At 39.0% G+C, this 24,792-nt stretch overlaps 2 protein-coding genes across 4 annotated transcripts in view; one reads left to right on the forward strand and one right to left on the reverse strand.

Annotated features, from left to right (window-relative positions):
* LOC306999735 (uncharacterized protein) overlaps window positions 1-24,792 on the forward strand; it is a 501,826-nt gene that overhangs the window by 69,625 nt on the left and 407,409 nt on the right. The window lies entirely within an intron of this gene.
* LOC307007145 (uncharacterized protein) lies at window positions 8,501-22,299 on the reverse strand. Of its 3 annotated transcripts, none has more exons than XM_079628854.1 (9): window positions 21,997-22,299; window positions 17,015-17,353; window positions 16,584-16,892; window positions 15,708-15,833; window positions 15,091-15,402; window positions 13,208-13,519; window positions 12,790-13,095; window positions 10,275-10,586; window positions 8,501-10,007 (listed from the first exon to the last, which is right to left on the reverse strand). In XM_079628854.1, the coding sequence occupies exons 1-9, from the start codon at window positions 22,043-22,045 to the stop codon at window positions 9,901-9,903; spliced, it is 2,172 nt and encodes a 723-aa protein (XP_079484980.1). In that variant the 5' UTR covers window positions 22,046-22,299; the 3' UTR covers window positions 8,501-9,900. The 3 variants fall into 3 exon arrangements, with proteins under 3 accessions (XP_079484980.1, XP_079484981.1, XP_079484982.1); XM_079628855.1 differs by having other exon boundaries at window positions 17,015-17,338; window positions 21,997-22,284; XM_079628856.1 differs by lacking the exon at window positions 21,997-22,299 and adding an exon at window positions 17,650-17,685.

Here is a 24,792-nt window from a genome sequence, read left to right on the forward strand (position 1 = left end):
TTCTCCTAAGTCTGCTGTTATACTTAAGCTACTGTGTTCTGTGCAGTTTTTAAAGGATGAAACGTGAACGTCCCTAACATTACTTATTAAAACGAAATGTTATAGCCTACATTACAAAGGGGACATTTTCTACAATTATGGTTTAGGCAAAGGCTAACAACAGCAGTGTTCATTGTAAAGCTTGCTTTGCTAGGCCTTACTTGAACTTTTCAGTGTCCAAAATTGACGTAAACATTTGGTAAAATATAGTTACTTAAGCACCGCTTATTTCAGAAAGAAGGGTTATCTCCAAGGAGAATCAACTTCTTTTAACTTTGATGAAGCTCCGACACGGACTTGCCCATTTAGACCTTGGTTTCCGGTTTGGTGTGTCCTCTGCATGTGTTTCAAACGTAATCAACGAAGTCATACCTGTCCTTGCAAAACGTCTCCAGTTTTGAATCTCCTGACCATCAGCAGAGGTTCTTCGAAAAAACATGCCACAGAAGTTCAAGAAGAGGTTTAAGAAATGCGTAGTTATCATTGACTGCACAGAGTTTTTCATTGACAGGCCATTCAATCTCAGGGCTAGAGCCCAGACCTGGTCGAATTATAAACACCATAATACTCTGAAGGCTCTAATAGGTATCACGCCCTATGGCTCAATATCATTTATTTCCAAAATGTGGGGAGGGAGGATCTCAGATAAAGAGATCAGTGGTAAGTCTGGATTTTACAGTAACATTAATCCAGGCGATCAGGTGATGGCAGATAGAGGTTTTCTGATAGGTGACCACCTGGCTAGGCTTGGTGCCACACTGGTAATGCCTCCATTCTTGAAGGGGAGAAAGCAGCTACATGGGTGTGATGTTGAGAGGGCCCGCCAACTTTCAGCATTGCGTATTCATGTGGAGCGAGCTATTGAACGCATCAAGATCTTTAGAATTCTGAAAAACACGCTCCCTTTGACCCTGGTTCCTCTCTCCAGTGACATATTGACCATCTGTTGTGCTCTAAGTAATCTCAGACCTAAACTTATTAAATGATACTGCTGCTACCAGACTTTGATTACTTTCCTCTCACTTTTTAATGGAACTTGAGAGGATATGTAGCGCTCCTCAGAAGCACTGAGGAAAGCAATGTGCTGAAACGTTTGCCTGTGTCTGTTTTTAAATTCACTTGCACTTTATAAAATAAAACAATGTTTTATTTTAATCAAAACCCTTTGCTACTTAACTTTGTTGTGTACTTTGCTGAATGATTTATTTATTATTGTGTTCATCTTATTGTTATTATTTACTTTTTCTCTTTTAACAAATGTATGCACATCTTTAATAAATGTTCATTATCTTTGTATACAATTTTACCTGGTTTCATTGTCATATTCTTCCCCCCCTTAACCCTCTGGGGTCTGAGGGGTTTTTGGGGCCCTTGAGATGTTTTGACATGCCCTGACATTTGTGCTTATTTCAGCTACTTACAACATACCTTTGGCCAACTCATAATTATGCTGTATTGCAGCACAAACTCTGCTACAATAATATGTGAGCAAAATGGAAGTTACATGTTTGTATTTTATAGAAAAAAAATATTATGCGAGGTTAGTACGTTTTGGGAAAAAAATAGTCACTGCAATGAGCTCCTATAACTCATACTGAATAGTTTGGCTCAAGACTTTTGAGTTACCATTCTTGTAGGCTAGAATGTTTACTACAAAATGATGTGAAAATCATTCTGATCACTCTTTCACAAAACAACAATATAATGATTTAAACTTTGCAAGTCAGTTTTTGTGCCAGCACTGCTTTATGCGTAGGGGTGTTGATGTCCATGAATATGAATGAGGGGAGACAATAGACACTCCCCCATCCATGGCTAATGCCCCATCACGGTGCTGTGAGGCAGAGAGGAGAATCTAAGAATGAGAAGAGATGCAAAGGTTTTGTTTTTTAATCTGTTTTTATTGTAATTCCTCTATGTGGAGGAACTAAATGTTGTGCCTCACAAGACCTCAGTGCTACCGTACATATATAAACATATAGTACCAGTCAAACGTTTGGACACATTACCATTTTTTATATTTTTGGAAGAAGGCTGCATTTATTTGATAAAAAATACAGAAACAACAGTAATATTGTGAAATATTATTACAATTTAAAATAATGATTTTCTATTTTAATATACTTTAAAATATAATTTATTTCTTTGATCAAAGCTGAATTTTCAGCATCCTTACTCCAGTCTTCAGTGTCACATGATCCTTCAGAAATCATTCTAATATCATGATTTGATAATCAGGTATTATCAATGTTGGAAACCGTTGTGCTGCTTAATATTTTTTTATAACCTGTGATACTTTTTTCTGGATTCACTGATTAAAAAGAAAAGCATTCAAAATATAAATCTTTCCTAACAATATAACTTAACACTTCCTTTCATAAAAAGAAAGAAAGGTAGTGTATACTGTTACAAACAGACTCATGGGCGAATGTGAGTCAACAGAGCTCAGTTGCGGTCCAGTTTCCCGTGCGGGCAGGAATCACGCAGTCTGTGCAACCATATCAACATCAGTCTCGGTTTTCCATGACAGGGTGCACCTGGACCGGTTGCTTGTTTGCCGTGGCTCTCTTCGGGACCGGTGCTTGGACATGTTCATTGTCACATCTGTTGATAACACAATCAAAGAAACTGTATTATTCCATCCATCCATCTTCTTCCGCATATCCGGGGCTGGGTCGCGGGGGGAGCAGTCTAAGCAGAGATGCCCAGACTTCCCTCTCCCTAGCCACTTCCTCTAGCTCTTCCGGGGGGACTCCGAGGCGTTCCCAGGCCAGCCGGGAGACATAGTCTCTCCAGTGTGTCCTAGGTCTTCCCCGGGGTCTCCTCCCAGTGGGACGCGCCCGGAACACCTTCCCGGGAAGGCGTCCAGGAGGCATCCGAAACAGATGCCCGAGCCACCTCAGCTGACCCCTCTCGATGTGGAGGAGCAGCGACTCTACTCTGAGCTCCTCCCGAGTGACCGAGCTCCTCACCCTATCTCTAAGGGATCGCCCAGCCACCCTGCGGAGAAAGCTCATTTCGGCCGCCTGTATCCGGGATCTTGTTCTTTCGGTCATGACCCAAAGCTCATGACCATAGGTCAAGTCAAGTCAAGTCACCTTTATTTATATAGCGCTTTTTACAATACAGATTGTATCAAAGCAGCTTCACAGTGATAACATGAAAATAATAATAAAAAAACAATTTCATCATCGTCCACCTTTAATTCCAGTTAAAATTCCAGTCCTTACAGGTCAGAAGTTCAGAATGACACTGCTTCCCGGACAATGTTAGGAAGACTGTTCCAAAGTTTTGGTGCTAAGTAGGAAAAGGTTCTACCGCCAGCAGTCGATTTATATATTCTAGGTATTATTAACTGGCCGGAATTTTGAGAACGCAGTAGACGTGAAGGACTATAATGCGTTAAGAGCTCGCTCAAGTAGGTTCCTAACCGACGTCGAAGACTTAACAGAGCAGCCATCAAGTGTTAGACAGTACTCTAGGTTATTACGTGTGGAAGTTTTTTGTCCAATAATTAGAATCTCTGTTTTTTCTGAATTTAGTAGTAGGAAATTACTAGTCATCCAATTTTTTATATCAGCTATGCACTCCGTTAATTTTGTGAATTGGTAGGTTTCGTTAGGTTTTGAAGAAATATACAGCTGAGTATCGTCGGCATAACAGTGAAAGCTAATTCCATGTTTCCTAATGATATCTCCTAATGGTAACATGTACAGAGTGAACAGCAGCGGTCCTAGTACTGAGCCTTGTGGTACGCCATACTGAACTTGTGATTGATAAGACATCTCTTCATTTACTGCTACAAACTGATAACGGTCAGATAAGTATGATTTAAACCATGCTAGTGCAATTCCACTAATGCCAACATAATGTTCGAGTCTATTTAAAAGGATGTTGTGGTCAATGGTGTCAAATGCAGCACTAAGATCAAGTAATACTAATAGAGAGATACAACCACGATCGGATGATAAGAGCAAATCATTTGTGACTCTAACGAGAGCTGTCTCGGTACTATGGTACGGTCTAAATCCGGACTGAAAATCCTCACAGATATCATTTCTTTCAAGAAAGGAACACAGTTGTGAGGATACTGCTTTTTCTAATATCTTTGACAGAAATGGCAGATTAGAGATCGGCCTGTAATTGACTAGTTTTGTAGGATCAAGTTGCTGTTTTTTAACAAGCAGTTTAATCATAGCTAGCTTAAAGGTTTTTGGTACGTATCCTAGAGACAAAGATGAATTAATGATATTAAGAAGAGGATCTATGACATCTGGAAGCATCTCTTTCAGCAGCTTAGTCGGTATAGGGTCTAACATACACGTTGTCGATTTAGATGATTTTACGAGTTTGCAAAATTCTTCCTCTCCTATAGCAACGAATGAATCAAATTTTCCCTCAGGGAGACTATAAAAAAGTTTATAACATGACAACATTAGATGTATATTGAATAATGTTTGTTTCAATTGTTTAATAACTGATAAGCCATTTCATTCCTGAGAAACTCATTAGCCAATTTATGTTTCTCATGATTGTAAAAACCTTTGGATCTGAAGACTTGTGGTTGAATGCTTAATATTGGTTCTGTAAATAAACACAAATTTTGCATTTGTATGAATTTCTTTACATATGCATCATTTATGTATTTTAATTGATGGGTTTAATTCACGTACATTCCAGGATCCCAAGAATTCTACATAAATTCCATACTATTATGTTATTTATAGATTTGATTACTTTGATATTATTCTAAAATATGGAAAGAAATACAGAATGAAGTGTCCAAACTTTTATGAAGCACAATTATTTGATATATATCGTAAAACACTGTAAATATACTGTACAAATATTTTAAGTATACTGTAACAAAGACAGGCACACAGTTATTTTATATTCAGTAACTCTCAATAAATACAGATGATTTAAGTAGTTTAAATGTAGCTACATTTTGGGGTTTGGGTCATGTTCCAGCCCACTGCAGTCCGTTCCTCGCTGCCAAAAGCCTGTCAGATACCACCAGCACTCTGATCGTCTCTCTACAGTGTTTCTGAGTTTATTTTGTACTTTCAATACTCTCATTGATTGCATTTGCTTCTGGATTTGGAAAAAGTGATTGTGGGCTACACAAACCAGTTTATCAGCTCTGTCCAAATGGCTCTATACTTACTTTGTCTTTGTCAGCCCACACAGGTTCCCTCTGCCAGTTAGATGGTAAGTTGTAATAATAACAAAACAAAACAAAAACTCGGGCGGCAGACACAAATTCGCGTCAAACGCGTTTTTAAAAGCCATACAATTTGTCCCTGTGATCTGTCTCACAGATGTCAATGCCACTGGCATACTGCAGGAGGAGATGATATCAATTGCGAGCTACAATGACTGTTATAATGCTTATGGACCGATTATCACAAGCAATACGATTTGTGCTGGATTGTTAAATCAGGGACCGAAAAGTATATGTCCGGTAAGATACCAGTCATTAATTTCCACCTTTTTTAATCCAAAGCAATTTACAAAACACTACTCACCAGTTTTTGGTCACCTACAAACTTTACCTGTCCACCTAGTTGCTTAATTAAGCCCAGTTCACTCCACTGATCATGAACTCGTACACTACTACTGCTTTTTACTTCACCTGATCTGCAGTGGAAAGTATGCAGCTGCAGTGGGGACTATACTATATAGAGTAAATAATTAAAAATAAGACACAAAGGTGAAAAAAACACCCAAAAATGAACATTTGCTGTTAATCTAAAAATGCCCAGCTGGACACGCTTGCAAGTGCTTTGGAGGCACAATCCATGGAAATAATATGTTACTAGTCTCTGGTTGTGCAGATGGTTAATTTAATCAACATTACTTACCAGAAATATTGACTTCTCCATTGTTATTAATAGTTTACAAGTAGGATATGATGGTTGGCCGGTGTATGCTTTAATAACAAATTATCGGGAGCGTTTATGGTGTTGTGTAGGTGGTGGCGACACATAGGCTAACTTGAAACCATTTCATTGAGGTACAGAAAAAATCTATTTATACTTTTTTTTGCGGGCGGGAGCGGAAATAAAACATGAATGTTGCGGGCGGGAGTGGGAGAATGTAATTTTTTTTTCTGGATTAAAGTGTAATTTGACTTTTTTTTTTGCTCACGTCCCATTCGTTTACAGAGGACGGGGACCAATACTGCAGCCAGACACCAGGGGGCGATCAAAATGTTTTAACTTCCTTTTCCTGGACACACAGGCAAACTAAAACAATTGAAAAATGCAAAATGCAAATGCAAAAACCTTTGGTGGACTCTGAGATTTAGGATGTTTGCATAAATAGTAGAGATGGACCTTTTTGTATTATTTTTATAGTTATATGTCTGATAAACAATATGCATAACCAATATAGGGTCTGGAACTCTGCAATGTGATCAGGGATACTGGTTGTTGATAATTTAATTATCTTTAATCAATTGCTATATTGTAGTCACACTGTGAATTTAAGTGTAATGTAAGTGAATTTAAAAGTAATCCAAAGTAGAAAGAGGAAACGGTTTACGGAAAGTTACGAAGAGCATCACAAAGAGCCGAAGAAGGACGGAAGAGAATCGTGGCAAGCACATGCTAAAAGCAGAGCACATGCAAACCCCGCTAATAGACCCCTTTTCAGTTAGTAAACATGGTGACGTTTTTTGTGGGCGGAGCTTAGGTGGAGGCAGAACGATGCCTCTGGCCGCTAACGCTAGTTTGCCAGTTTTGTTAGCTTGTTTTTTAACAATGACTAGAGAAAATAAGATTTTATCTTAATGTGCAAGCTCACTCACTGTCCAGTACCGCGATTGTTATTTGCAAAAGTTAATTTCAAAGGACGGAACCAGATTGGCCGACCAGTACACACTCACTCAATGATGGACGATCTGACAGGATTAACGTTAACGCTGCCTCCGGTCGAGTGCCTGACTTCTTCACCGATAGGGTGACCACCCGTCCCGCGTAGCGCGTGCGCGCACAGCGTTTGAAGCCCAATTCATGCGTCCCGCAAATTGAGACTGTGTCACGCATAATCAATGCTTGCTCAAAAAAAAGTTGGTCGCTCTATATCCTTGAGCCCCAGGCAGCCAAACGAACATTACTTGACAGTTCAGCACGCTAATGTTGACCACACCCACCTCAGTTGAACTGCTGACTAGGTTGTTGTCAACTTTTTCGTTGTTGTCATGACAGCGCGCGCACGTGCATACCAGACGTTTAGATGCGCGCTTGAGTTAAGACTCTTTTTTTTAACTGTTCCTGTGGTATTGAGTAACTACAATTCCTGTTAATCCTATAATTTTTTATTATAATTTATTTAAAGGAACACTTCACCCATTTGCATTAGACTTTGTATCTTTAGAAACCCAGTCACATTTTCGAATGGTCATGGTTTATTTCCTTATTTTCCCCTGAGATGGGAGAAATAAGGATTTAAGTGTTCCACTTCCTGCTTTTTATGACGCAAAAATCGTCATTTTGCGTCATAAAAAGCAGGAAGTCAAATTTCTTTGAATAAGGGTAAGACTACAAACACTAGCTCATCATTTATCCAGTAGAAGGCGCTGTTCCGCATGTTTTCAACCCGCCCATAGAGGGATCTCACTCACAGAATGTACATATAGTGTCAGCCATTATTTATCTGGAAGCTAAGCTAACAGGTTCTTATTCTGTGGAGAAAGCTGAGTAGTAGCGGTGACCATCCTCTTTTTCCCGGACATGTCCGGCCGTCGAGATCGTCCAAAATGTCCAGGATTCGGCTTTTGCTTTCTGCAGTCGCATTCATAGTTTACATGCACACCTTTTGTTTCAATCTAACTGAATTCATTCCGATTGGTGAATCTGAATGTAGTGTTACATGAACGCTAAACAAGTGATCGTTTGATGTGCGTTTTAACATTGCTAAGAAAATTCCCGCTCCTCCGTGAGAGATACGAGACCGGTGCGTCTCACAGGCGCCGGCGCCACTCATCAGTAATCACGCCACCGGGCTCGCATCGTTCTCCGCGGCCGCCAGACTCGTCCCGCTCGTCACAGTAAACATGATGAACGGCGACTGTAGAACGCAAAAGCCGAATCCTGGACATTTTGGGCGACATCAAAATACTGGGCAGACTCACGGAGACTCACTAGTGTATTTAAAATGGGTCATTTATGTAGAAGAAATGTGAAATTATTTTTGAATTTGGAGCCTTCTAGACTGAGAAAAGCCAGAAAATGTATTTTTGGCTTATGGGGATGAAAGACAACAACTCCCAGAATGCACTTGCTTCGCTGCCCTAGGAGGCCACGCCTACCGGTAAGAGATCGCAGTAAACAACAAGGCTATGCTACATTCATCTTTCCAGAGGTGAAGTGTTCCTTTAAAGAGAATAAATTGTAATGAAAAATAAATAAAATTAAATAGCTAAAGTAAATTGTAAGTGTGCATCTGTCAATTCATTGAATGTTCAAAATAGTATGAATCTTTATTTAGAAAAAAATACACATTGGTTGACCTATTCATGAGCATGCATCAGCAATTACACGTTTAGGGGAATAGGGGAAAACATTATTTCAGTTTTTCTCGATTGTTTACACACATTTTCTGAAAGCATGCCTCATATTCTCAGAACTCACAAATCAAAAAACACACACACAATGGGCAAAACCCCTCAATTCTCCTGCAAAATGAAACTTTACATTCAAAACAATGTTATTTCCTCTCAAAATGGTATTTTGTTTTCAAATGACACACACAAACCATCATATGAATAGACATTTATAAGAACCAGTTGAACACTGATGTGCTCAATGGAAAACACTTCTCCATTCATTATAATGACTAAGGCCTTCTTTTGTTCAGTTACACTTACTACAGACAGTACACACATAAGTGTGTTATAAAATATTTGAGAATATTGTTTTTATACTCAGAACACACAAATACACAGTAACAAATATATTTTATTTTTCTCTGCCAAATGCAGAGAATTGTGTGTAGTGTTTTGAAAAAAGTGTGTTTTAGAACTGCAATTTGAGTGTAAAGCAGGAATTGTGCTTGTAGTTTAGCAGAATTGGTTCAGGGGGTTGGTGAATGAGTTACATGTTGTGGCCATTGTGTCTCAAGTACCAGTATGTGTGTGTAAACAATTGAGAAAAACTGTAATATACCATGTAAGGTGGTGTGTGCTAGAAATGGGTAAACCACTATCAGTGAGTCTGCCCGTGGGGTGGGGGCACCGCTGTGCCAGGCAGTGTCCCACATTGTCCCTCAGAAACATACCCCTTGTCCCCCCTTGGGCTTATTAGCAGGTGGTCACCCTATTCACCGACCCGATAGAGAAACTGAGCGTAAAGATAAACTGACTGTATATTTAGATGCCAATTAACTATGTGCTGAATGGTCACGTACAAGACTTGTGTGGTACGACCCGAGGTTCTGCATATCCAGCGCCAAGAAGACAACGATGTAAAGAGTGACATTACGGTGCAATTTTAATCACGTGAATATTTTCTAGAAATAAAGATTCCAGATACAGCAATTTCAGTTTTTAACTATGTATTTGATTACTCTTTCTTACCAGGTTCTTCAAAAAGTCTAGTCACTATCAATCAAAACAATCATATATGATTCACAAATAATCACAATCATTTAGAAAACATTATGCGATAAAATTTAAAATTGGAGCCTGTCCTTCGTCGATTCTAGAACCCAACAACACAACAAGATGACATTTAATAATAATAATAATAATAATAATAATAATTTAAGCTCCTTATTATGTAGCTGAATCTGTTTACTCATTTCACAGCTCAACAGCACCAAACAGACATGTCTGTGTTTGATTTTAAGATGAATCTGTCAAACACTACCGCTGGTGTTCACTGGAAGCAAGGCGATCTCCTCTGGGTTTTCTCTCTGATGGGATCTCTCAGCATCTTCTCTGTGTCTCTCTCTCCCTCTGTTCCCTGTAAGAAAACAGAAAGAATAACAGATGGTGAAAAGGTGTGTTACTGTTTCTATAAATCTGCAATACACTCATATTATTATGACATTATTATCTGAATAAAGACAAATTTCAGTCAAATATAAGTATTTTTAAATATATGCTGTTTCTTTTTTATATTCTGGGGCATGGATTTAAGACTTCAAACTTTAAAACTTCAAACTTTAACTACTGGAAAGCTGTGTGCTATTTATAGCATCTTTAATAATCAATAATTTGTGCTACTCACCACGAACAGTAACTTTGAATCGCTTGTATTTGCTCTCTCTGCTGTTAATGATCTTGAGTTTATAAAGTCCACAGTCAGTGTTTGTGATGTTTGTGATGGTGAGAGATCCAGTCTGACGGTCCAGCTCCAGTCTGTCCCTGAATCTGCCATCAACACCATTATATGTTGACATTTTATTGTTCTCCATATCAGCTTTAGCTATAAGATTGTCTTCTGGGCCAAACATCCACAGTATCAGAGCATCACTCTGTAGTTCACGAACATCAGTGTTTAGCTTGGCATGATCTCCCTCCATCACTGGCACTTTGTTTTCTTCATGTCACAGTACCATGTAGAAGAGAAATGTGCTCATAAGATCAAGTGAAACACATTTAGATAACCCTTCAAGGGCATTGTTGCCACAGTTACTTTGAAAAAGTAATCTGATTACTCCTTTAAACAGCCCGGTCTCACCCCAAAACGTCATATACTGACGGGTCTTGACCATACGTCAACATACGACGAAAAGGGTACCCCTATAACGTCAATATGAGACGCAGACATAAGCGCACCAGCAGCGCCTCCTAGCGGTACCCTAACGCATACCTAAACCCAACCATACCCGAATCGTCACATATGGACGTTAAAGGGTACCCTTTTCGTCGTATGTTGCCGTATGGTCAATACCCGTCAGTATGTGATGTTTTGGGGTGAGACTGTGTTACTTTAAAAAGTAACTTAGTTACTTTACAGATTACTTGATTTTAAAAGTAACTAAGTTAGATTACAAGTTACTTTGTTAGTTACATTCAGCAGCTGCCGATGACACCCCCGCCGCCTCAACATAAAAATGACAACCGGTTTTGCCAACACTCACTTTATTGGAAGTGCATTTTTAACAGTAACATCAACAATGTATCTCCTGACATTTTAAGTTGAACTTAAAAACTATTTCCTGAAAAAACAAACATGTTTTTATAAAAAATGTGTAAATAAAGACAGTCTTTCTTGACTCCACTTAACATAAATACATGTTTTTTTTTTATAAAATAATGACAGTCTTTCTTGACCTGACCCCAAATGTTTCTTCAAATTTGATGTAATTTTTTTTTGTTTGTTTTCTTTGTAGCTAGATAGCACTTTGTCGCCACCAGATTGTACAACGAACCTTAATATTGTCCACTTTAGCTGACACAAACTCAAAATAGTGACGGGGTGATGTGGTAGGTGACGCGTTCATGTAACATGTAAGGGTGGCGCTGCCAATAAAGCACCTAAGCTCACAAAGAACCAGCCAAAGTAATGATTATGAATATGTCAAATATAGAAAGAAGACATTTTAAGAAGTGTTTTATGTCAGTGTCGGCTGCAAAGATGAAGTTGACGATGCTGACTCGCGATCTTCACTGTAGTGAACATGCCAGAGAGAAATGCACATTTCATACGGATTACATAAGCAGAGAGCAGTCTGTTTTCCTTTCGAATTGTTCTGTTTAAAAGTAGACGTTTCAATATAAAAATAGCCTCCGTGTCGTGATTATCTATTGTCTGCTATATTTAGCCTAATTCTTATTTATTAAATCCAGGCAATTGGTCGATAAAACATTGATTAAAATTAAGATACAATTAATACAAAACGAAATTAACTTTAAAGAAATGCTTTGTGCTTTCTGTTTGAGGTCTCTGTGAAAAAGTAGTATTTTAGTGCCGCTTTCAGAGCGGTCATGTCCGTAACGGAGAACTGTCACGTCCGTAACATTGTTTTTTCCTCATAAATGTGAACACGAAAAATAAAATAAAATGGATATTTTATGTTCTCTGGAGAGCCAACCCTTCTTCATCCGGTGGGTAGTAGTACTTTTGGTTTGCGCAGTGTGTATTTCTCATATTAGGCTAGCCTAAATATAAAACGCATGTGACTGATATTTTTCTAATGTCTGGACTCCTTTATTAAGTGAGTAGGCTATGGATATATAAACAGACGTTTCAATATATTGGTATTAAATGCATTTTCTGATAATTTATATTTCATTATATTATAGCCTATGTAAAGTTTTTTTACTGCAATCGTCCATAACGCTGGAATTGCCCGATATTAAAGAATTTATCCTCAACTAGTTTTGTGGTGTAGGTCTACATATTTTATAATGTTGACTTCAAATAATACTAGTAATTTAAAGATGTGGTAGCATTGGATCTAGACGGGAAGGATAACTCTGGGAGTTGGAAGGGGTGTTTCGCGATTCTGCCTTCTCACACCGCGACACAGGTTCGTGGATCTGAGTGTCGCGATTTTGGTTTCATACCGCATTACCTACAGCCCTAATTTTTACTAAGGAAAATGGCAAAAATAGTAACGCACAGTGACTTGGATAAGTAACTTTAATCTGATTACTGGATTGGAAATAGTAACGCGTTAGATTACTCGTTACTGAAAAACGTGGTCAGATTAGAGTAACGCGTTACTGGCATCACTGTTCAAGGGTTAGTTCATTTCAGAGCATCTATACATTGTTAAAAGTCATGAGATACTCACCGTCAACAATAATCACGAATCTCTTGCATCTGTTCCCAGTGCTGATCTGGAGTTTATACACATCAGAATGTGCAATGCTGATGTTCCAGATGGTCAGAGATCCGGTCTGATGGTCCAGCTGCAGTCTGTCTCTGAATCTTAGATCATTACCACGATACACTGAGGTCTTACTGGTGGCTCTGTTGATTTCAGCAATGCATGTGTCATCATCTCCATGTGTCCACAGTATCTTACTGTCTTCCTCTAATTCAGGAATATCAGTGTTTAGAGTGACAGATTCTCCCGCTGTCACTTTTAATGTATCCACTTCATGTCACGCCAACACATGCAACAGAAAAATATTATCATAAGAGCATGCGGGTTCACTGAATATAAGGGGTATTTACATCAAAATTTCATTAAAACTCAAGCTACTCACACCATACTGTAACTCTAAACTTCTTATACAAGACATTATTTCTGCTGCTGATTTGTAGGTGATAAACTCCAGAGTCTGTGCTTTTAGTGTTTGTGATCCTGAGAGATCCAGTCTGATCATCCATCCCCAGTCTGCCTCTGAATCTCCCGTCATCAACATCAGGAAATGAGAGCTGATTGGTGTCTCCATCTCTTTTAGCTATAATGGTGTCTTCAGATCCAAACCTCCAGAGCACCTGATCATCCCTCTGTAGTTCACTAACACCGGTGTCTAGAGTGATGTTTTCTCCCTCTGAGAATCGTAGTTTGTCCACTGCACGAGCAACCAAACCATGAAGAAAAGTGAACATGAGAACAAATCCTCAAGAATGAGGTGATTTATACTGATTTATGACACTACGCTACCCCACTTAGTGCTGTGAAGAGACGACCCAACACCCGTGAAGAGACGACCCAACGCCCGTGAAGAGAAGACCCAACGCCCGTGAAGAGAAGACGCAACGCCCGTGAAGAGAAGACGCAACGCCCGTGAAGAGACGACTCAACGCCCGTGAAGAGACGACTCAACGCCCGTGAAGAGACGACTCAACGCCCGTGAAGAGACGACTCAACGCCCGTGAAGAGACGACTCAACGCCCGTGAAGAGACGACTCAACGCCCGTGAAGAGACGACTCAACGCCCGTGAAGAGACGACTCAACGCCCGTGAAGAGACGACTCAACGCCCGTGAAGAGACGACTCAACGCCCGTGAAGAGACGACTCAACGCCCGTGAAGAGACGACTCAACACCCGTGAAGAGACGACTCAACACCCGTGAAGAGACGACTCAACACCCGTGAAGAGACGACTCAACACCCGTGAAGAGACGACTCAACACCCGTGAAGAGACGACTCAACACCCGTGAAGAGACGACTCAACACCCGTGAAGAGACGACTCAACACCCGTGAAGAGACGACTCAACACCCGTGAAGAGACGACTCAACACCCGTGAAGAGACGACTCAACACCCGTGAAGAGACGACTCAACACCCGTGAAGAGACGACTCAACACCCGTGAAGAGACGACTCAACACCCGTGAAGAGACGACTCAACACCCGTGAAGAGACGACTCAACACCCGTGAAGAGACGACTCAACACCCGTGAAGAGACGACTCAACACCCGTGAAGAGACGACTCAACACCCGTGAAGAGACGACTCAACACCCGTGAAGAGACGACTCAACACCCGTGAAGAGACGACTCAACACCCGTGAAGAGACGACTCAACACCCGTGAAGAGACGACTCAACACCCGTGAAGAGACGACTCAACACATGTGAAGAGAAGACTCAACACCCGTGAAGAGAAGACTCAACACCCGTGAAGAGACGACTCAACGCCCGTGAAGAGAAGACTCAACGCCCGTGAAGAGAAGACTCAACGCCCGTGAAGAGACGACTCAACGCCCGTGAAGAGAAGACTCAACGCATGTGAAGAGACGACTCAACGCATGTGAAGAGAAGACTCAACACCCGTGAAGAGACGACTCAATGCCCGTGAAGAGAAGACTCAACGCCCGTGAAGAGAAGACTCAACACCCGTGAAGAGAAGACCCAACGCCCGTGAAGAGAAGACTCAACGCCCGTGAAGAGAAGACTCAACACCCGTGAAGAGACGACTCAACGCCCGTGAAGAGAAGACTCAACGCATGTGAAGAGAAGACTCAACACATGTGAAGAAATCACATTAGTAAAAATGAGCTACGAACACAGTATCCTGACTTTAAAAATAAATCTAACACACCTTCAGTGATTGGCCCCTAATAACCTGCACTAAAAACAAGAAAGCTAGAGTAGGATCACTTGTAATATTGTTCCCATTGAAAGATTGAGCTACTCACCATAGAGAATAACTCTGAATCTTTTGGATTTGTTCTCTCTGGTGCTGATGAGCTTCAGCTGATAATTTCCTGAATGTGTGATTTTGACGTCTCTGATGGTGAGATCTCCAGTCTCCCTGTTCAGATGCAGTCTGTCTCTGAATCTCTCGTCATCTCCAGGTAAGGTCTCATTGGTCCTTTCAGGAATTTGAGCAATGATAGAGCCTCGAGGTCCAAACCTCCAGAGTATTTTATCATGTATCTGTAGTTCGGTTATGCCAGTGTGTAGAGTGACAGAATCTCCCTTTGTCACTTCTTTTGTCTTCATTTCAACTGTTTATTGCACCCAGAGAATAAAAAGGTTGTTTCTCATAAATTAAACTGATATAACTGCCAGTAAAATCAGTAAACAGACACAAATGTAAGTTTACTTGACTAATAAATCTCAAGTGGTTTGTCGCTCTAGAATTTCAGAACTTCAAGAAAATCAGAATTTTTTAGTTTAATAGCTTGTAATTGCCCAGTTTAATATTTCAGAATAGCACACAGTAACAGTTTCTTACTCTTATGGTGCTAAATGATCTCCTTGAAACCTTTCAAGTACTTAAGTAGACCACGTAGGAAACTGTAATACTTACTCTTTAGTCTCAAGTTCTTGCGGCAATAGCACACACCAGCGATTACAGCTCCAGCCACAACTAGCAGCACACCGAAAAAAATCAGTGTGGCTAAAACTCCTGAAGACAGACCTGGCTCAGGAACCGCTAGAGAGAGACAGTCATTAGTGTAAATGTGTCCAGAACGTCTGACTGTACATGCAAACTGTGAGTTAAATAAGGGATAATCCATGGCTAGCTTTGCATTAAATGTTTTTAATGTAGGATGTGGAGTCAAATAACCACCTGACCCGAAGCATGGTCCCTTCAAAGAATGTATTAATCGTTAGCATGACACTAATTAAAATATGATTAGGCCTAGATATTATTTTAGTGGTCGTGCAGATTTCTTGTTTTTTTCTTTCTGTAAATATAATCTGTATTACAGCAGTGTGATGTGAAACAACCAAACACTGACTACCCAGCAAACACTAGCCGTCATTTAACCGGCAGGTGAACTATAGACCCGATAGACCAGCTATGATTTCTGAAGATATCAGTGTCATTTCATGACATGGTTAATCTGTAGTGACGACTTAGCTATTAAACGGCTATTAGACGTCTTTTAAATTCAAAATTGCTTACTGGGTATTGACACAATTACACTAGATTACACTATTGTAGTGTTTATGACAGTGATGAATTGATATTGTTGATTGACTTCATATTTTCCCAGCTGCAAGTCAATGATATGGTGAAGATTAAAAAGTTTAACATTGTTATGCAAAAACAGTTTCAAGGTATTTCCCACCAAAAAAGAATGAATACCATATAATTTTAAATCATTGTTAGTATTAATTACAAAGCATAAAACATTTCAATGTAAGACGGATCATTAATAAAATGTGCTCTACTCACAGACAAAAACGTTGAATCTCTTGTAGAAGGTCTCTTTAGTGTTGGTGATCTGTAGTTGATAAACTCCTGTATCTGTGCTTCTGGTGTTTGTGATGGTCAGAGATCCAGTGTGGTCATCCAGTCTGAATCTCCCATCATCACTGTATGAGATCTTGTGGATCGTAATGTTGATTTCAGCAATGAAAGAGTCTGGACTCAACGGTCCAAACATCCACAGAATCACATCATACTTCTGTATTTCATGAACACCAGTGTGCAGAGTGACGGATTCTCCCTCTTTACTGTTGGTTATCCCAGCAAAAAACACATCTGGAGAACAAACAGGAGCAGTTGTTGAGATTTCACCGCTTGATCGCTGAAAGTTCTGCATGTGTCACTGTAATTGTTTTGTACATATAAATCTATAAAATGCTCTGACCCGCTCTACTCACCGTGGACGGTCACACTGAACGTCTTGTATGAGGTCTCGCTGCTGATGATCTTCAGCTGATAGTCTCCAGAGTGTTTGGTCCTCATGTCCATGATGCTGAGAGATCCAGTCTGATTGTCCAGCTGGAGTCGGTCTTCAAATCTCCCATCATCGACGTCGTAAAACGAAGACGTCTGACTTTTTCCGTTGAGTTTAGCGATAATAGCGCTTTGAGCTCCATACATCCACATCATCAGATCAACCTTGTGTATTTCAGTGAGGTTAGTTTGTAAAGTAAGAGAATCTCCCTCCAAGACGGACACTTTCTGTGTTTCACCAGTCACACCTGTGAACAAGAGAACTGTAAAAAAAAAAAAATCGGTTCAGTTTACCGTAAAATACTGGCAGCTGTGGTTGCCAGAAATTTACCGTATAAAATACAGTAGCAACATTTTAGTAATCACATGATCAATCAAAGCTCATCACAAGCAGCTCATCCACAATAAAATTAATTCTAATATATAGAAGCTGCACAGTGTCATTCACACAAACATTAAACACCATCATGGTAACACACATGAAATTTTAAAAATGCAATAAACATTAATTTAACAACATTAAATGCAATCCCAAAACGAGAAACAAGCACGAACAGACCTCAGGAAATGGTGTGACATTAAACAAGGACTCCGTAACAAACACTAGAACAGACAGGGTATATATACACAAACACTAACAAGGTGACGGGAGACAGCTGTGTGCAATGAAACAATGAGTGATGGGAAATGTAGTTAACACATGTAGGACACCGTGGGGGAAGAGGACGTCTAGTGGTTACCCAGGGACACACAACCAGACACTGTGACAAATATTTTACAGTAAAATTACATTAAATGTACCATTAGATCTATCACAGTCATTTATTGTATATAGTAAGGAAACTTTCTGTTAACCAATTAAAGGATAATTCCGGTATTTAACACCTTGAGTCTATATTGTAGTTTGTTTTGGATGAACAAGAGTGGTGGACAACATTTTTTTGACAATGGTTCCTCTCTCGAGTTTTTGACTATAAAAGAATTGGCCATGGACCCATTTAACATTGGAGTCATGTCCGAAAATGTCATTAAAACAACCTTAACATTAGTTTTCAAAACTGTGCAACTCACCGAGTGATTAGTGATGTTAGTTGATGTTCCAGAAACAAAAAGTGTTGCGAATTTCAGTTTCTGTCGTGTTATATTCGTCATTTTCTAAAATCCCATTGAATTCTGTTGAAGGACTGAGTGCTCGTTAATATACATGCGCTACCGGAAACGGAAAGGGGGCTGTTTACATTTGGTTGTGTAGTCGATGTAGTCTTTTTGCTCGCTTCCGTTTCTCGGCTAGCGAGCAGAGCAACTGTGCTCCGGGAGAGTAAGCGAAATAAACAAACAAAACCTTCATTAATTGTTACTTGTAACATGGATTATGAAAAGTGGATTATAGCGTCTCTTCAAGTAGGAGCGTGCTTATCGCGCGCCTAACTAACTTGAGCGCACAAGTCCCGTTTATAAGAAGTTTAAAATATTAAATGTAAAGTTCGGGAATTTTAGACTTTTTAAAACTCAACGGGAACCCTACCAGATGTTAAAGCTAGTCATACAAATAACATAACATTGTATATTGTTCAGCTTACCCCAAGGTCGTCTTCGTCTAGCTTTGGTCCATTGAGCGTCGGTACAGCTGCCCTTTTCAGATAGAGTTTCCTCAGAGACTTTTTTCGAGAAACTGTAGATTTAACATAGTCCTCGTCCCGAAAGTGAAAGGCACAAACTCGATGGTCAGCTTTTCGAAGAACATCTAAAGGAGTGTTTATGTCAAACCCGAGGAATGAAAGCCATGACTTTAGTCGTTCAGGGTTGTGTAAAGGAAACCGATGAAAACTAATTTTTTTAGGAATATTACCGCAGTTTTTGACCGCACAAATTCTACCCATATTGAAAAACGTGACCACTGACCAGTGCAATATGAAGTTGAACTCGACTGTGACCGTGAGTGTCCCGCGAGACATAAACATCGGTTATCGCCATCAAGTGGTCGGGAGTGTGCTAACGCTTCAGATTTAAATATTGCGCGGAAGTTACACGGTCTGAAAAAATAGTTCCACTATAGCAAAATAAACGGATTGGAATCATATATTGCGACGATATATTGTTTATAATCATCAACGAACACCACTAACCACTCGGTGAGTTTAACAGTTTTGTAAACGAACATTATTGGCTGTTTTAATGACATTTTCGGACATGCACATTGACTCCAATGTTAAATGGGTCCATGGCCAATTCTTTTATAGTCAAAAACTCGAGAGAGGAACCATTGTCAAAAAAATGTTGTCCACCACTCTTGTTCATCCAAAACAAACTACAATATAGACTCAAGGTGTTAAATACCGGAATTATCCTTTAACAGTTTTTCACTGTAGGATTTTTACAGTCTTTTACCATTAAAATCACGATAATTTTTTCAAAGAGTCATCCTGTCAATATCATCAGGAAGCAGATCCAACAAGTATTCTTTAAATGCAACTATGCAAATTATTACAGGACAAAAGTCACATCTCAAATATAGAAAGTTATTAATTGGATAAAGTAATTAAATTAAAGAAAACATTTAAATGTATCTGGTCAGATCAGGTGAGTGTGCAGAAAAAAGAAACCAAACGAATTCCTACTAGTGAGTTTATTTGTAAAGGCTCGCTGAACTGCCTTGGATCGAGCAGCTTTGTTTGAAGTATTAACATAATTAACGGAAGTGAAGGCGGGACATATTGAATGGCTCCTCCCCCTTTTCAAATACCCAATAGCGTTTAGTTTACCTCACAGACTGCAAGTCGTGATTGACAGCACCGTGAAAGTAAATCCGTTGAATTCAATACTCTCCGCCAATCAAATGAACGACGCTTCAGATTCTAGAGAGCATTTGATTGGACAAAAGATGTGATGAGAAACTGTGATGAGAAACTGAAGTGAGAAAGTGATGTCATAAAAATCCCTGATCCATTTTAGCAGAAGTGAGAGACTAAGTTGTGAATGCTTATATCTCCTAAATGTGGAATTTGTCGTTGTTTTGGAACACAGCTTATTAATACTAAAAACTAACTAACTTACATTTGAATTCAGGGGGCCTTTAATTTAAATGTATTTTGTTTTATAGCACTGGGAGGTTGTTTTACTTATTAAGAAATAAGTTTAATACCTTATGAAGTTTTAAATTTATATTTACATCTAAAGATTTTAGATTGTTTGGCTGTAAAACAAAGCAAGCAAATTCTAATTTTGCCGTGTTATATGCCATTCAGCCTTTTAGTTTTAACCAGACTGTGAATCCACTAGCACACACACTTTTTATAAGCTTATTAATGAGTATTTGCTTTCTCATGTTCCCTCGCAGTGTTTAGATGAGAGAAAGGAAAGATTCTCGTGGGATTTGCATGGTCCAAAACGGGCATAAAGTTGGTTGGATGTCTATAAAGTTAACTTCAAATGCATTTAAAGATAATGACTTACAGTATTTAAATCAACTGTAAAGTGTTCATGGAGGTCTCAGACATTTTTTATTTTTTTGACATTTAATAAAGTAAACAGTCTAATCATATGTAGAAATTGGCATGTATTTCACTACCGTAGGGATCATACACAAATTATACACTCATTTAAAGCTCAATATCATTTGAAGAGAATGTCTTACAGTCATAAACTTACTGTAAAGTACTCATCTTGGTGTCAGCTATGTCATATTTTTAGCATGATCCCATACAGTGATGAAATAGGGGTGAGCAGGACACAATCTAACGCGGGGTTAGTTGTCACACACATGGTTTAAAACTTTCCACGCATGCCATCATTACAAAACTTAGTGTATTTACTAGTTGCCATATCAACACTATAAAGAGAAAAAAAAAGTTACAAACAAATATTTGGAGATATCACTGGACATTTATTTTACCATACCACAATTTACCACACAAGTACATTTTTCATCTATTATTATTAATATTATTATCTTATCTGTTATTTAACGGCTGAGATAGTTGTTTAATGCTGATCTAACCAGCAGAAACACTCACCAGGTTTAAATCCCAGTTGCTCAGGCGGGGCATGTTGTCACACTGCGTTAATGAGCCTCTATTAGAACTATTCTATTCTATTGAGAGACCAAGAAAAAAGACTGTTGTGGTGTTTGTTGTCAAACTCAAAGATTATTTTTTTTTAATTATTAAAAAATTCCATTAGATGAAAAAGTTGATAATTGTATTTTATTGACAGAATATTTTAGTTTGTCTTGTATATTTTTTTGATAATCAGAAAACATTTGAATATGTCATATGGTCAAAATGCAGGATACCCCACCTATGGGGCATGTTGTCACATTTAAAGGGTTAGTTCACCCAAAAATGTAAATTCTAGGCTACTCTCCTTCGTGTTGTTCAACCCCGTAAGACTTTCGTGCATCTTCCGAACACAAATGAAGATCTTTTTTGATGAAATCTGAGAGCTGTCTCTCACTCCTTCATAGACTTCTATGCAATTTAATTTGGCCGGTCCAGAAAAGTTAGTAAAGACGTAGTTAAAATAGTGAGCAAGCGACGAGAATACTTATTGTGTTTATCAAGCGACGAGAATACCCCACTCCTACGTAGGCTAATATTTACATATGATTTGACAGTTTACTTGAATAAATATAAAAGGAGTGCATCATGCCTGACCCCTACATGAACACCTATGGTTTGTGACTAAGTAATTCTCTTCAAATGTTTTTAGAAACGTGTATGCCAATAATCTTATGTAACTTTATAGACGGTCCATAAATTTGCGAACTCTGGCATAAACCAGTTAATCTCCAAAAGCGTTTTTCTGTGTTCGTTAATGTGGTTTACAGCTTCACAGAATGGCCAGTCTGTCGAGTGCTTGTGGGACACTAAAGTGAAACCATAATTATTTAAAAGAATATAACACTCACCACCACACAAAAACACCAGGAACCCCGAGAGTAAAACAACGTTCTTCATTTCGCTGTCGAGTTCCGTAAACTCTTAATAAACATGATCTTGCGGTGGAGGAATCTTTGATTGTTTCTCGTTCCTGAGACGCACAAAAACGAACAACAGAGTTTTACTGTTCTTGATTATTGCATATAAATTAAAGAGAAATCCGTCGTGCAAAGCATAAAAACGAAAGGAAAAGTTAGAATTGGGCGTTGATCTTCCGCTCCGGCTCGCGCACACCAGTGTCCAGACAGCTTTAAACTATCCAGCTCTTTCATAACTGCATTTTACATTATGGGAAGTACTCTCTGTTTCTGAGGAAGTTTCACCATAAAGTTTCACTACAAATACTCCTTATCCGTCAGTTTCACTGCATTTTCCTTCATGAGCTATTTCAAGAGTATATTGTTATTTTAATGGTAGCCTATACTAATATATAAATGGAAGAGGAATATCTCTTTGAATATCTCCCCACACATTTTCCCCACTTTCAGATGTGTATTCAGTGTTCCCATTTCATTGAAGTATTGACACAATTAACAGGTTCAACCTGACTATCGAGTTTTCATAGAAATGTTCATATGTTTTTAAGTAAATCACATTCTCCTGCCAAAGTCTCCCACTCGTGTCTCAAGTCCTCAAAAGATGAAATCTGACACAAATATGGACCTACACAATTTTAATTTCATAATTGAAATTAATCAACAAATAAAAAATTCATATCAATAAATATTAAAAAAAAAAAATTTTTTTATTAATTATCAAAAAAATTTTTTTTATTTAATCGAAATTTAGCGACACAAAAATGCAGTTCAGGCGTGCATTTCAGAACAGCAACAAATTGTTCAGAACAGCAAAAATAAATAAATAATAATAATAATTTTCACACATGGAATACATTTGTGTGAATATGGCATTTCTACAATGAGTTACCAAATAAAGTCCCAAGTCCAGTGTCATATAAGCAAGATAAACAATATAAATAACATATTACTAATATAATATGAATTTATTAAAGGTCCCATGACATGAAATTTTCACTTTTTGAGGTTTTTTAACATTAATATGAGTTCCCCTAGCCTTTATATCATTGGTTCTCAAAGTGCGGCCCGCGGAAACATTTCTGGCGGCCCGCGATAACATCTGATAACATTTGTAAAACTGTTAAAACTGTAACGTTACATTGCTTTGAAAAAATATTTTTTCGTTTAGTGGTGTTTAGCGGCATCTATAGGCATAAGCGGTAATTACGACCGATCGCACTTGACCTCTCACTCCCAGAAGGCATCAACGGAACGGTTGTCTGTAACGTTAGATGGAGATGATGGAGCGAGAGCCAGGGCGGGAGCCTGGCCCTTCGAGAAAAAAACGTCATGTTAGCGAGGAGAAAAGGCAGTTTCAAGATAAATGGACAAACGATTACTTTGTCGAACCTCACGGGTCGGATAAAGTCGTTTGCCTGATCTGCAAGAAGGTAATTGCAACAGAGGAACATCAGAGGAATCGTGGCCAACCGAAAACAGCACCACAAATCCCATTGCAATTCAAAAGGGTATGTTGACCAAGTAATCAATATTCAGTGTGATTTAATGACAAGCTTATTAATAGCCTCGTTTCCATTACCTTAAATTTTTTTATCTAATTTCTGATCATACATAAAATAATAATACATTATTCGCAACTACTTTTATTTATGTGAACTCATAATAACAATAAAACGTTGTGCTTTTGTCAAATAAAATACAACAATGTTTAAAAAAGTGTCAAAAAGTCATAAACAAAAATCTGAAAATTCGTCGATATTTACTTTTTTTGCGCAGCAGTTGGTGTTTCAAATTAAAATTTTGGTGTTCAAAAAGACGTTTTGAGAAGTGTTTCGTTTCAAAAAGACAACAACCGTTCATTTTTCAATTACGGATTAAAATAGATAGATAGGCTAATAATAGGGCAAAACATTTGCGCAAATCTGTAATGGTGCGTTCACACCGGACGCGAATAGCGCGTCAGGCGCGAGTCATTTCAATGTTAAGTCAATGCAAAGACGCGTTATGCGCGTAAAACGCGTGTAACGCGTCTTTGCATTATGGAAATCACTCGCGCCTGACGCGCTATTCGCGTCCGGTGTGAACGCACCATGACAGACAATGATATGATGATATGCATGATGATGATGACTTGTTTGGTAAGCTTCTATTTTAAAAGTTTCTCTCTCTCTCTCTGTCTGTCTCTCTGTTTTCTCTCTCTCTCTCTCTCTCTCTGTCTGTCTGTCTGTCTGTCTGTCTCTCTGTTCTCTCTCTGCGCTCTCTCTCTCTCTCTCTCTGCGCTCTCTCTCTCTCTCTCTCTCTCTCTCTCTCTCTCTCTCTCTCTCTCTGTCTGTCTGTCTGTCTGTCTCTCTGTTCTCTCTCTGCGCTCTCTCTCTCTCTCTCTGCGCTCTCTCTCTCTCTCTCTCTCTCTCTCTCTGTCTGTCTGTCTGTCTGTCTGTCTGTCTCTCTGTTCTCTCTCTGCGCTCTCTCTCTCTCTCTCTGCGCTCTCTCTCTCTCTCTCTCTCTCTCTTGCATGCTGGGAGTTTTTGGGTGAGAGTGGTGTTTGAGTGAGAACTGACCTGCAAACTTTTTGTTTTCCTACTTTTTTCTTTCTCTTTTCTTTTTCTTGTCTTTTCTTCTTTTTCTTTTCACTTTTTTCTCCTTTGCATGTTCTGACAGGTCTTTTTTTATAGTAAGCGGTTAAATTTTTAAACGCAACTAGGTTGCGCGACAGAGATGGCGTCTCCA

This window comes from Phoxinus phoxinus (assembly GCF_949152265.1).
Source record: "Phoxinus phoxinus genome assembly, chromosome: 1".
NCBI lineage: Eukaryota > Metazoa > Chordata > Actinopteri > Cypriniformes > Leuciscidae > Phoxinus > Phoxinus phoxinus.

Bases quoted from the DNA above. Each gene is read 5' to 3' on its own strand.
- LOC307007145 (XM_079628854.1), bottom strand. From the start codon at position 22,045: ATGAAGAACGTTGTTTTACTCTCGGGGTTCCTGGTGTTTTTGTGTGGT. The intron at 17,354-21,996 runs GTGAGTGTTATA...TTTTTTTTACAG, and splicing joins CCTGGTGTTTTTGTGTGGTG to TTCTCTTGTTCACAGGTGTG. The intron at 16,893-17,014 runs GTGAGTAGAGCG...TTTGTTCTCCAG, and splicing joins GTTCAGTGTGACCGTCCACG to ATGTGTTTTTTGCTGGGATA.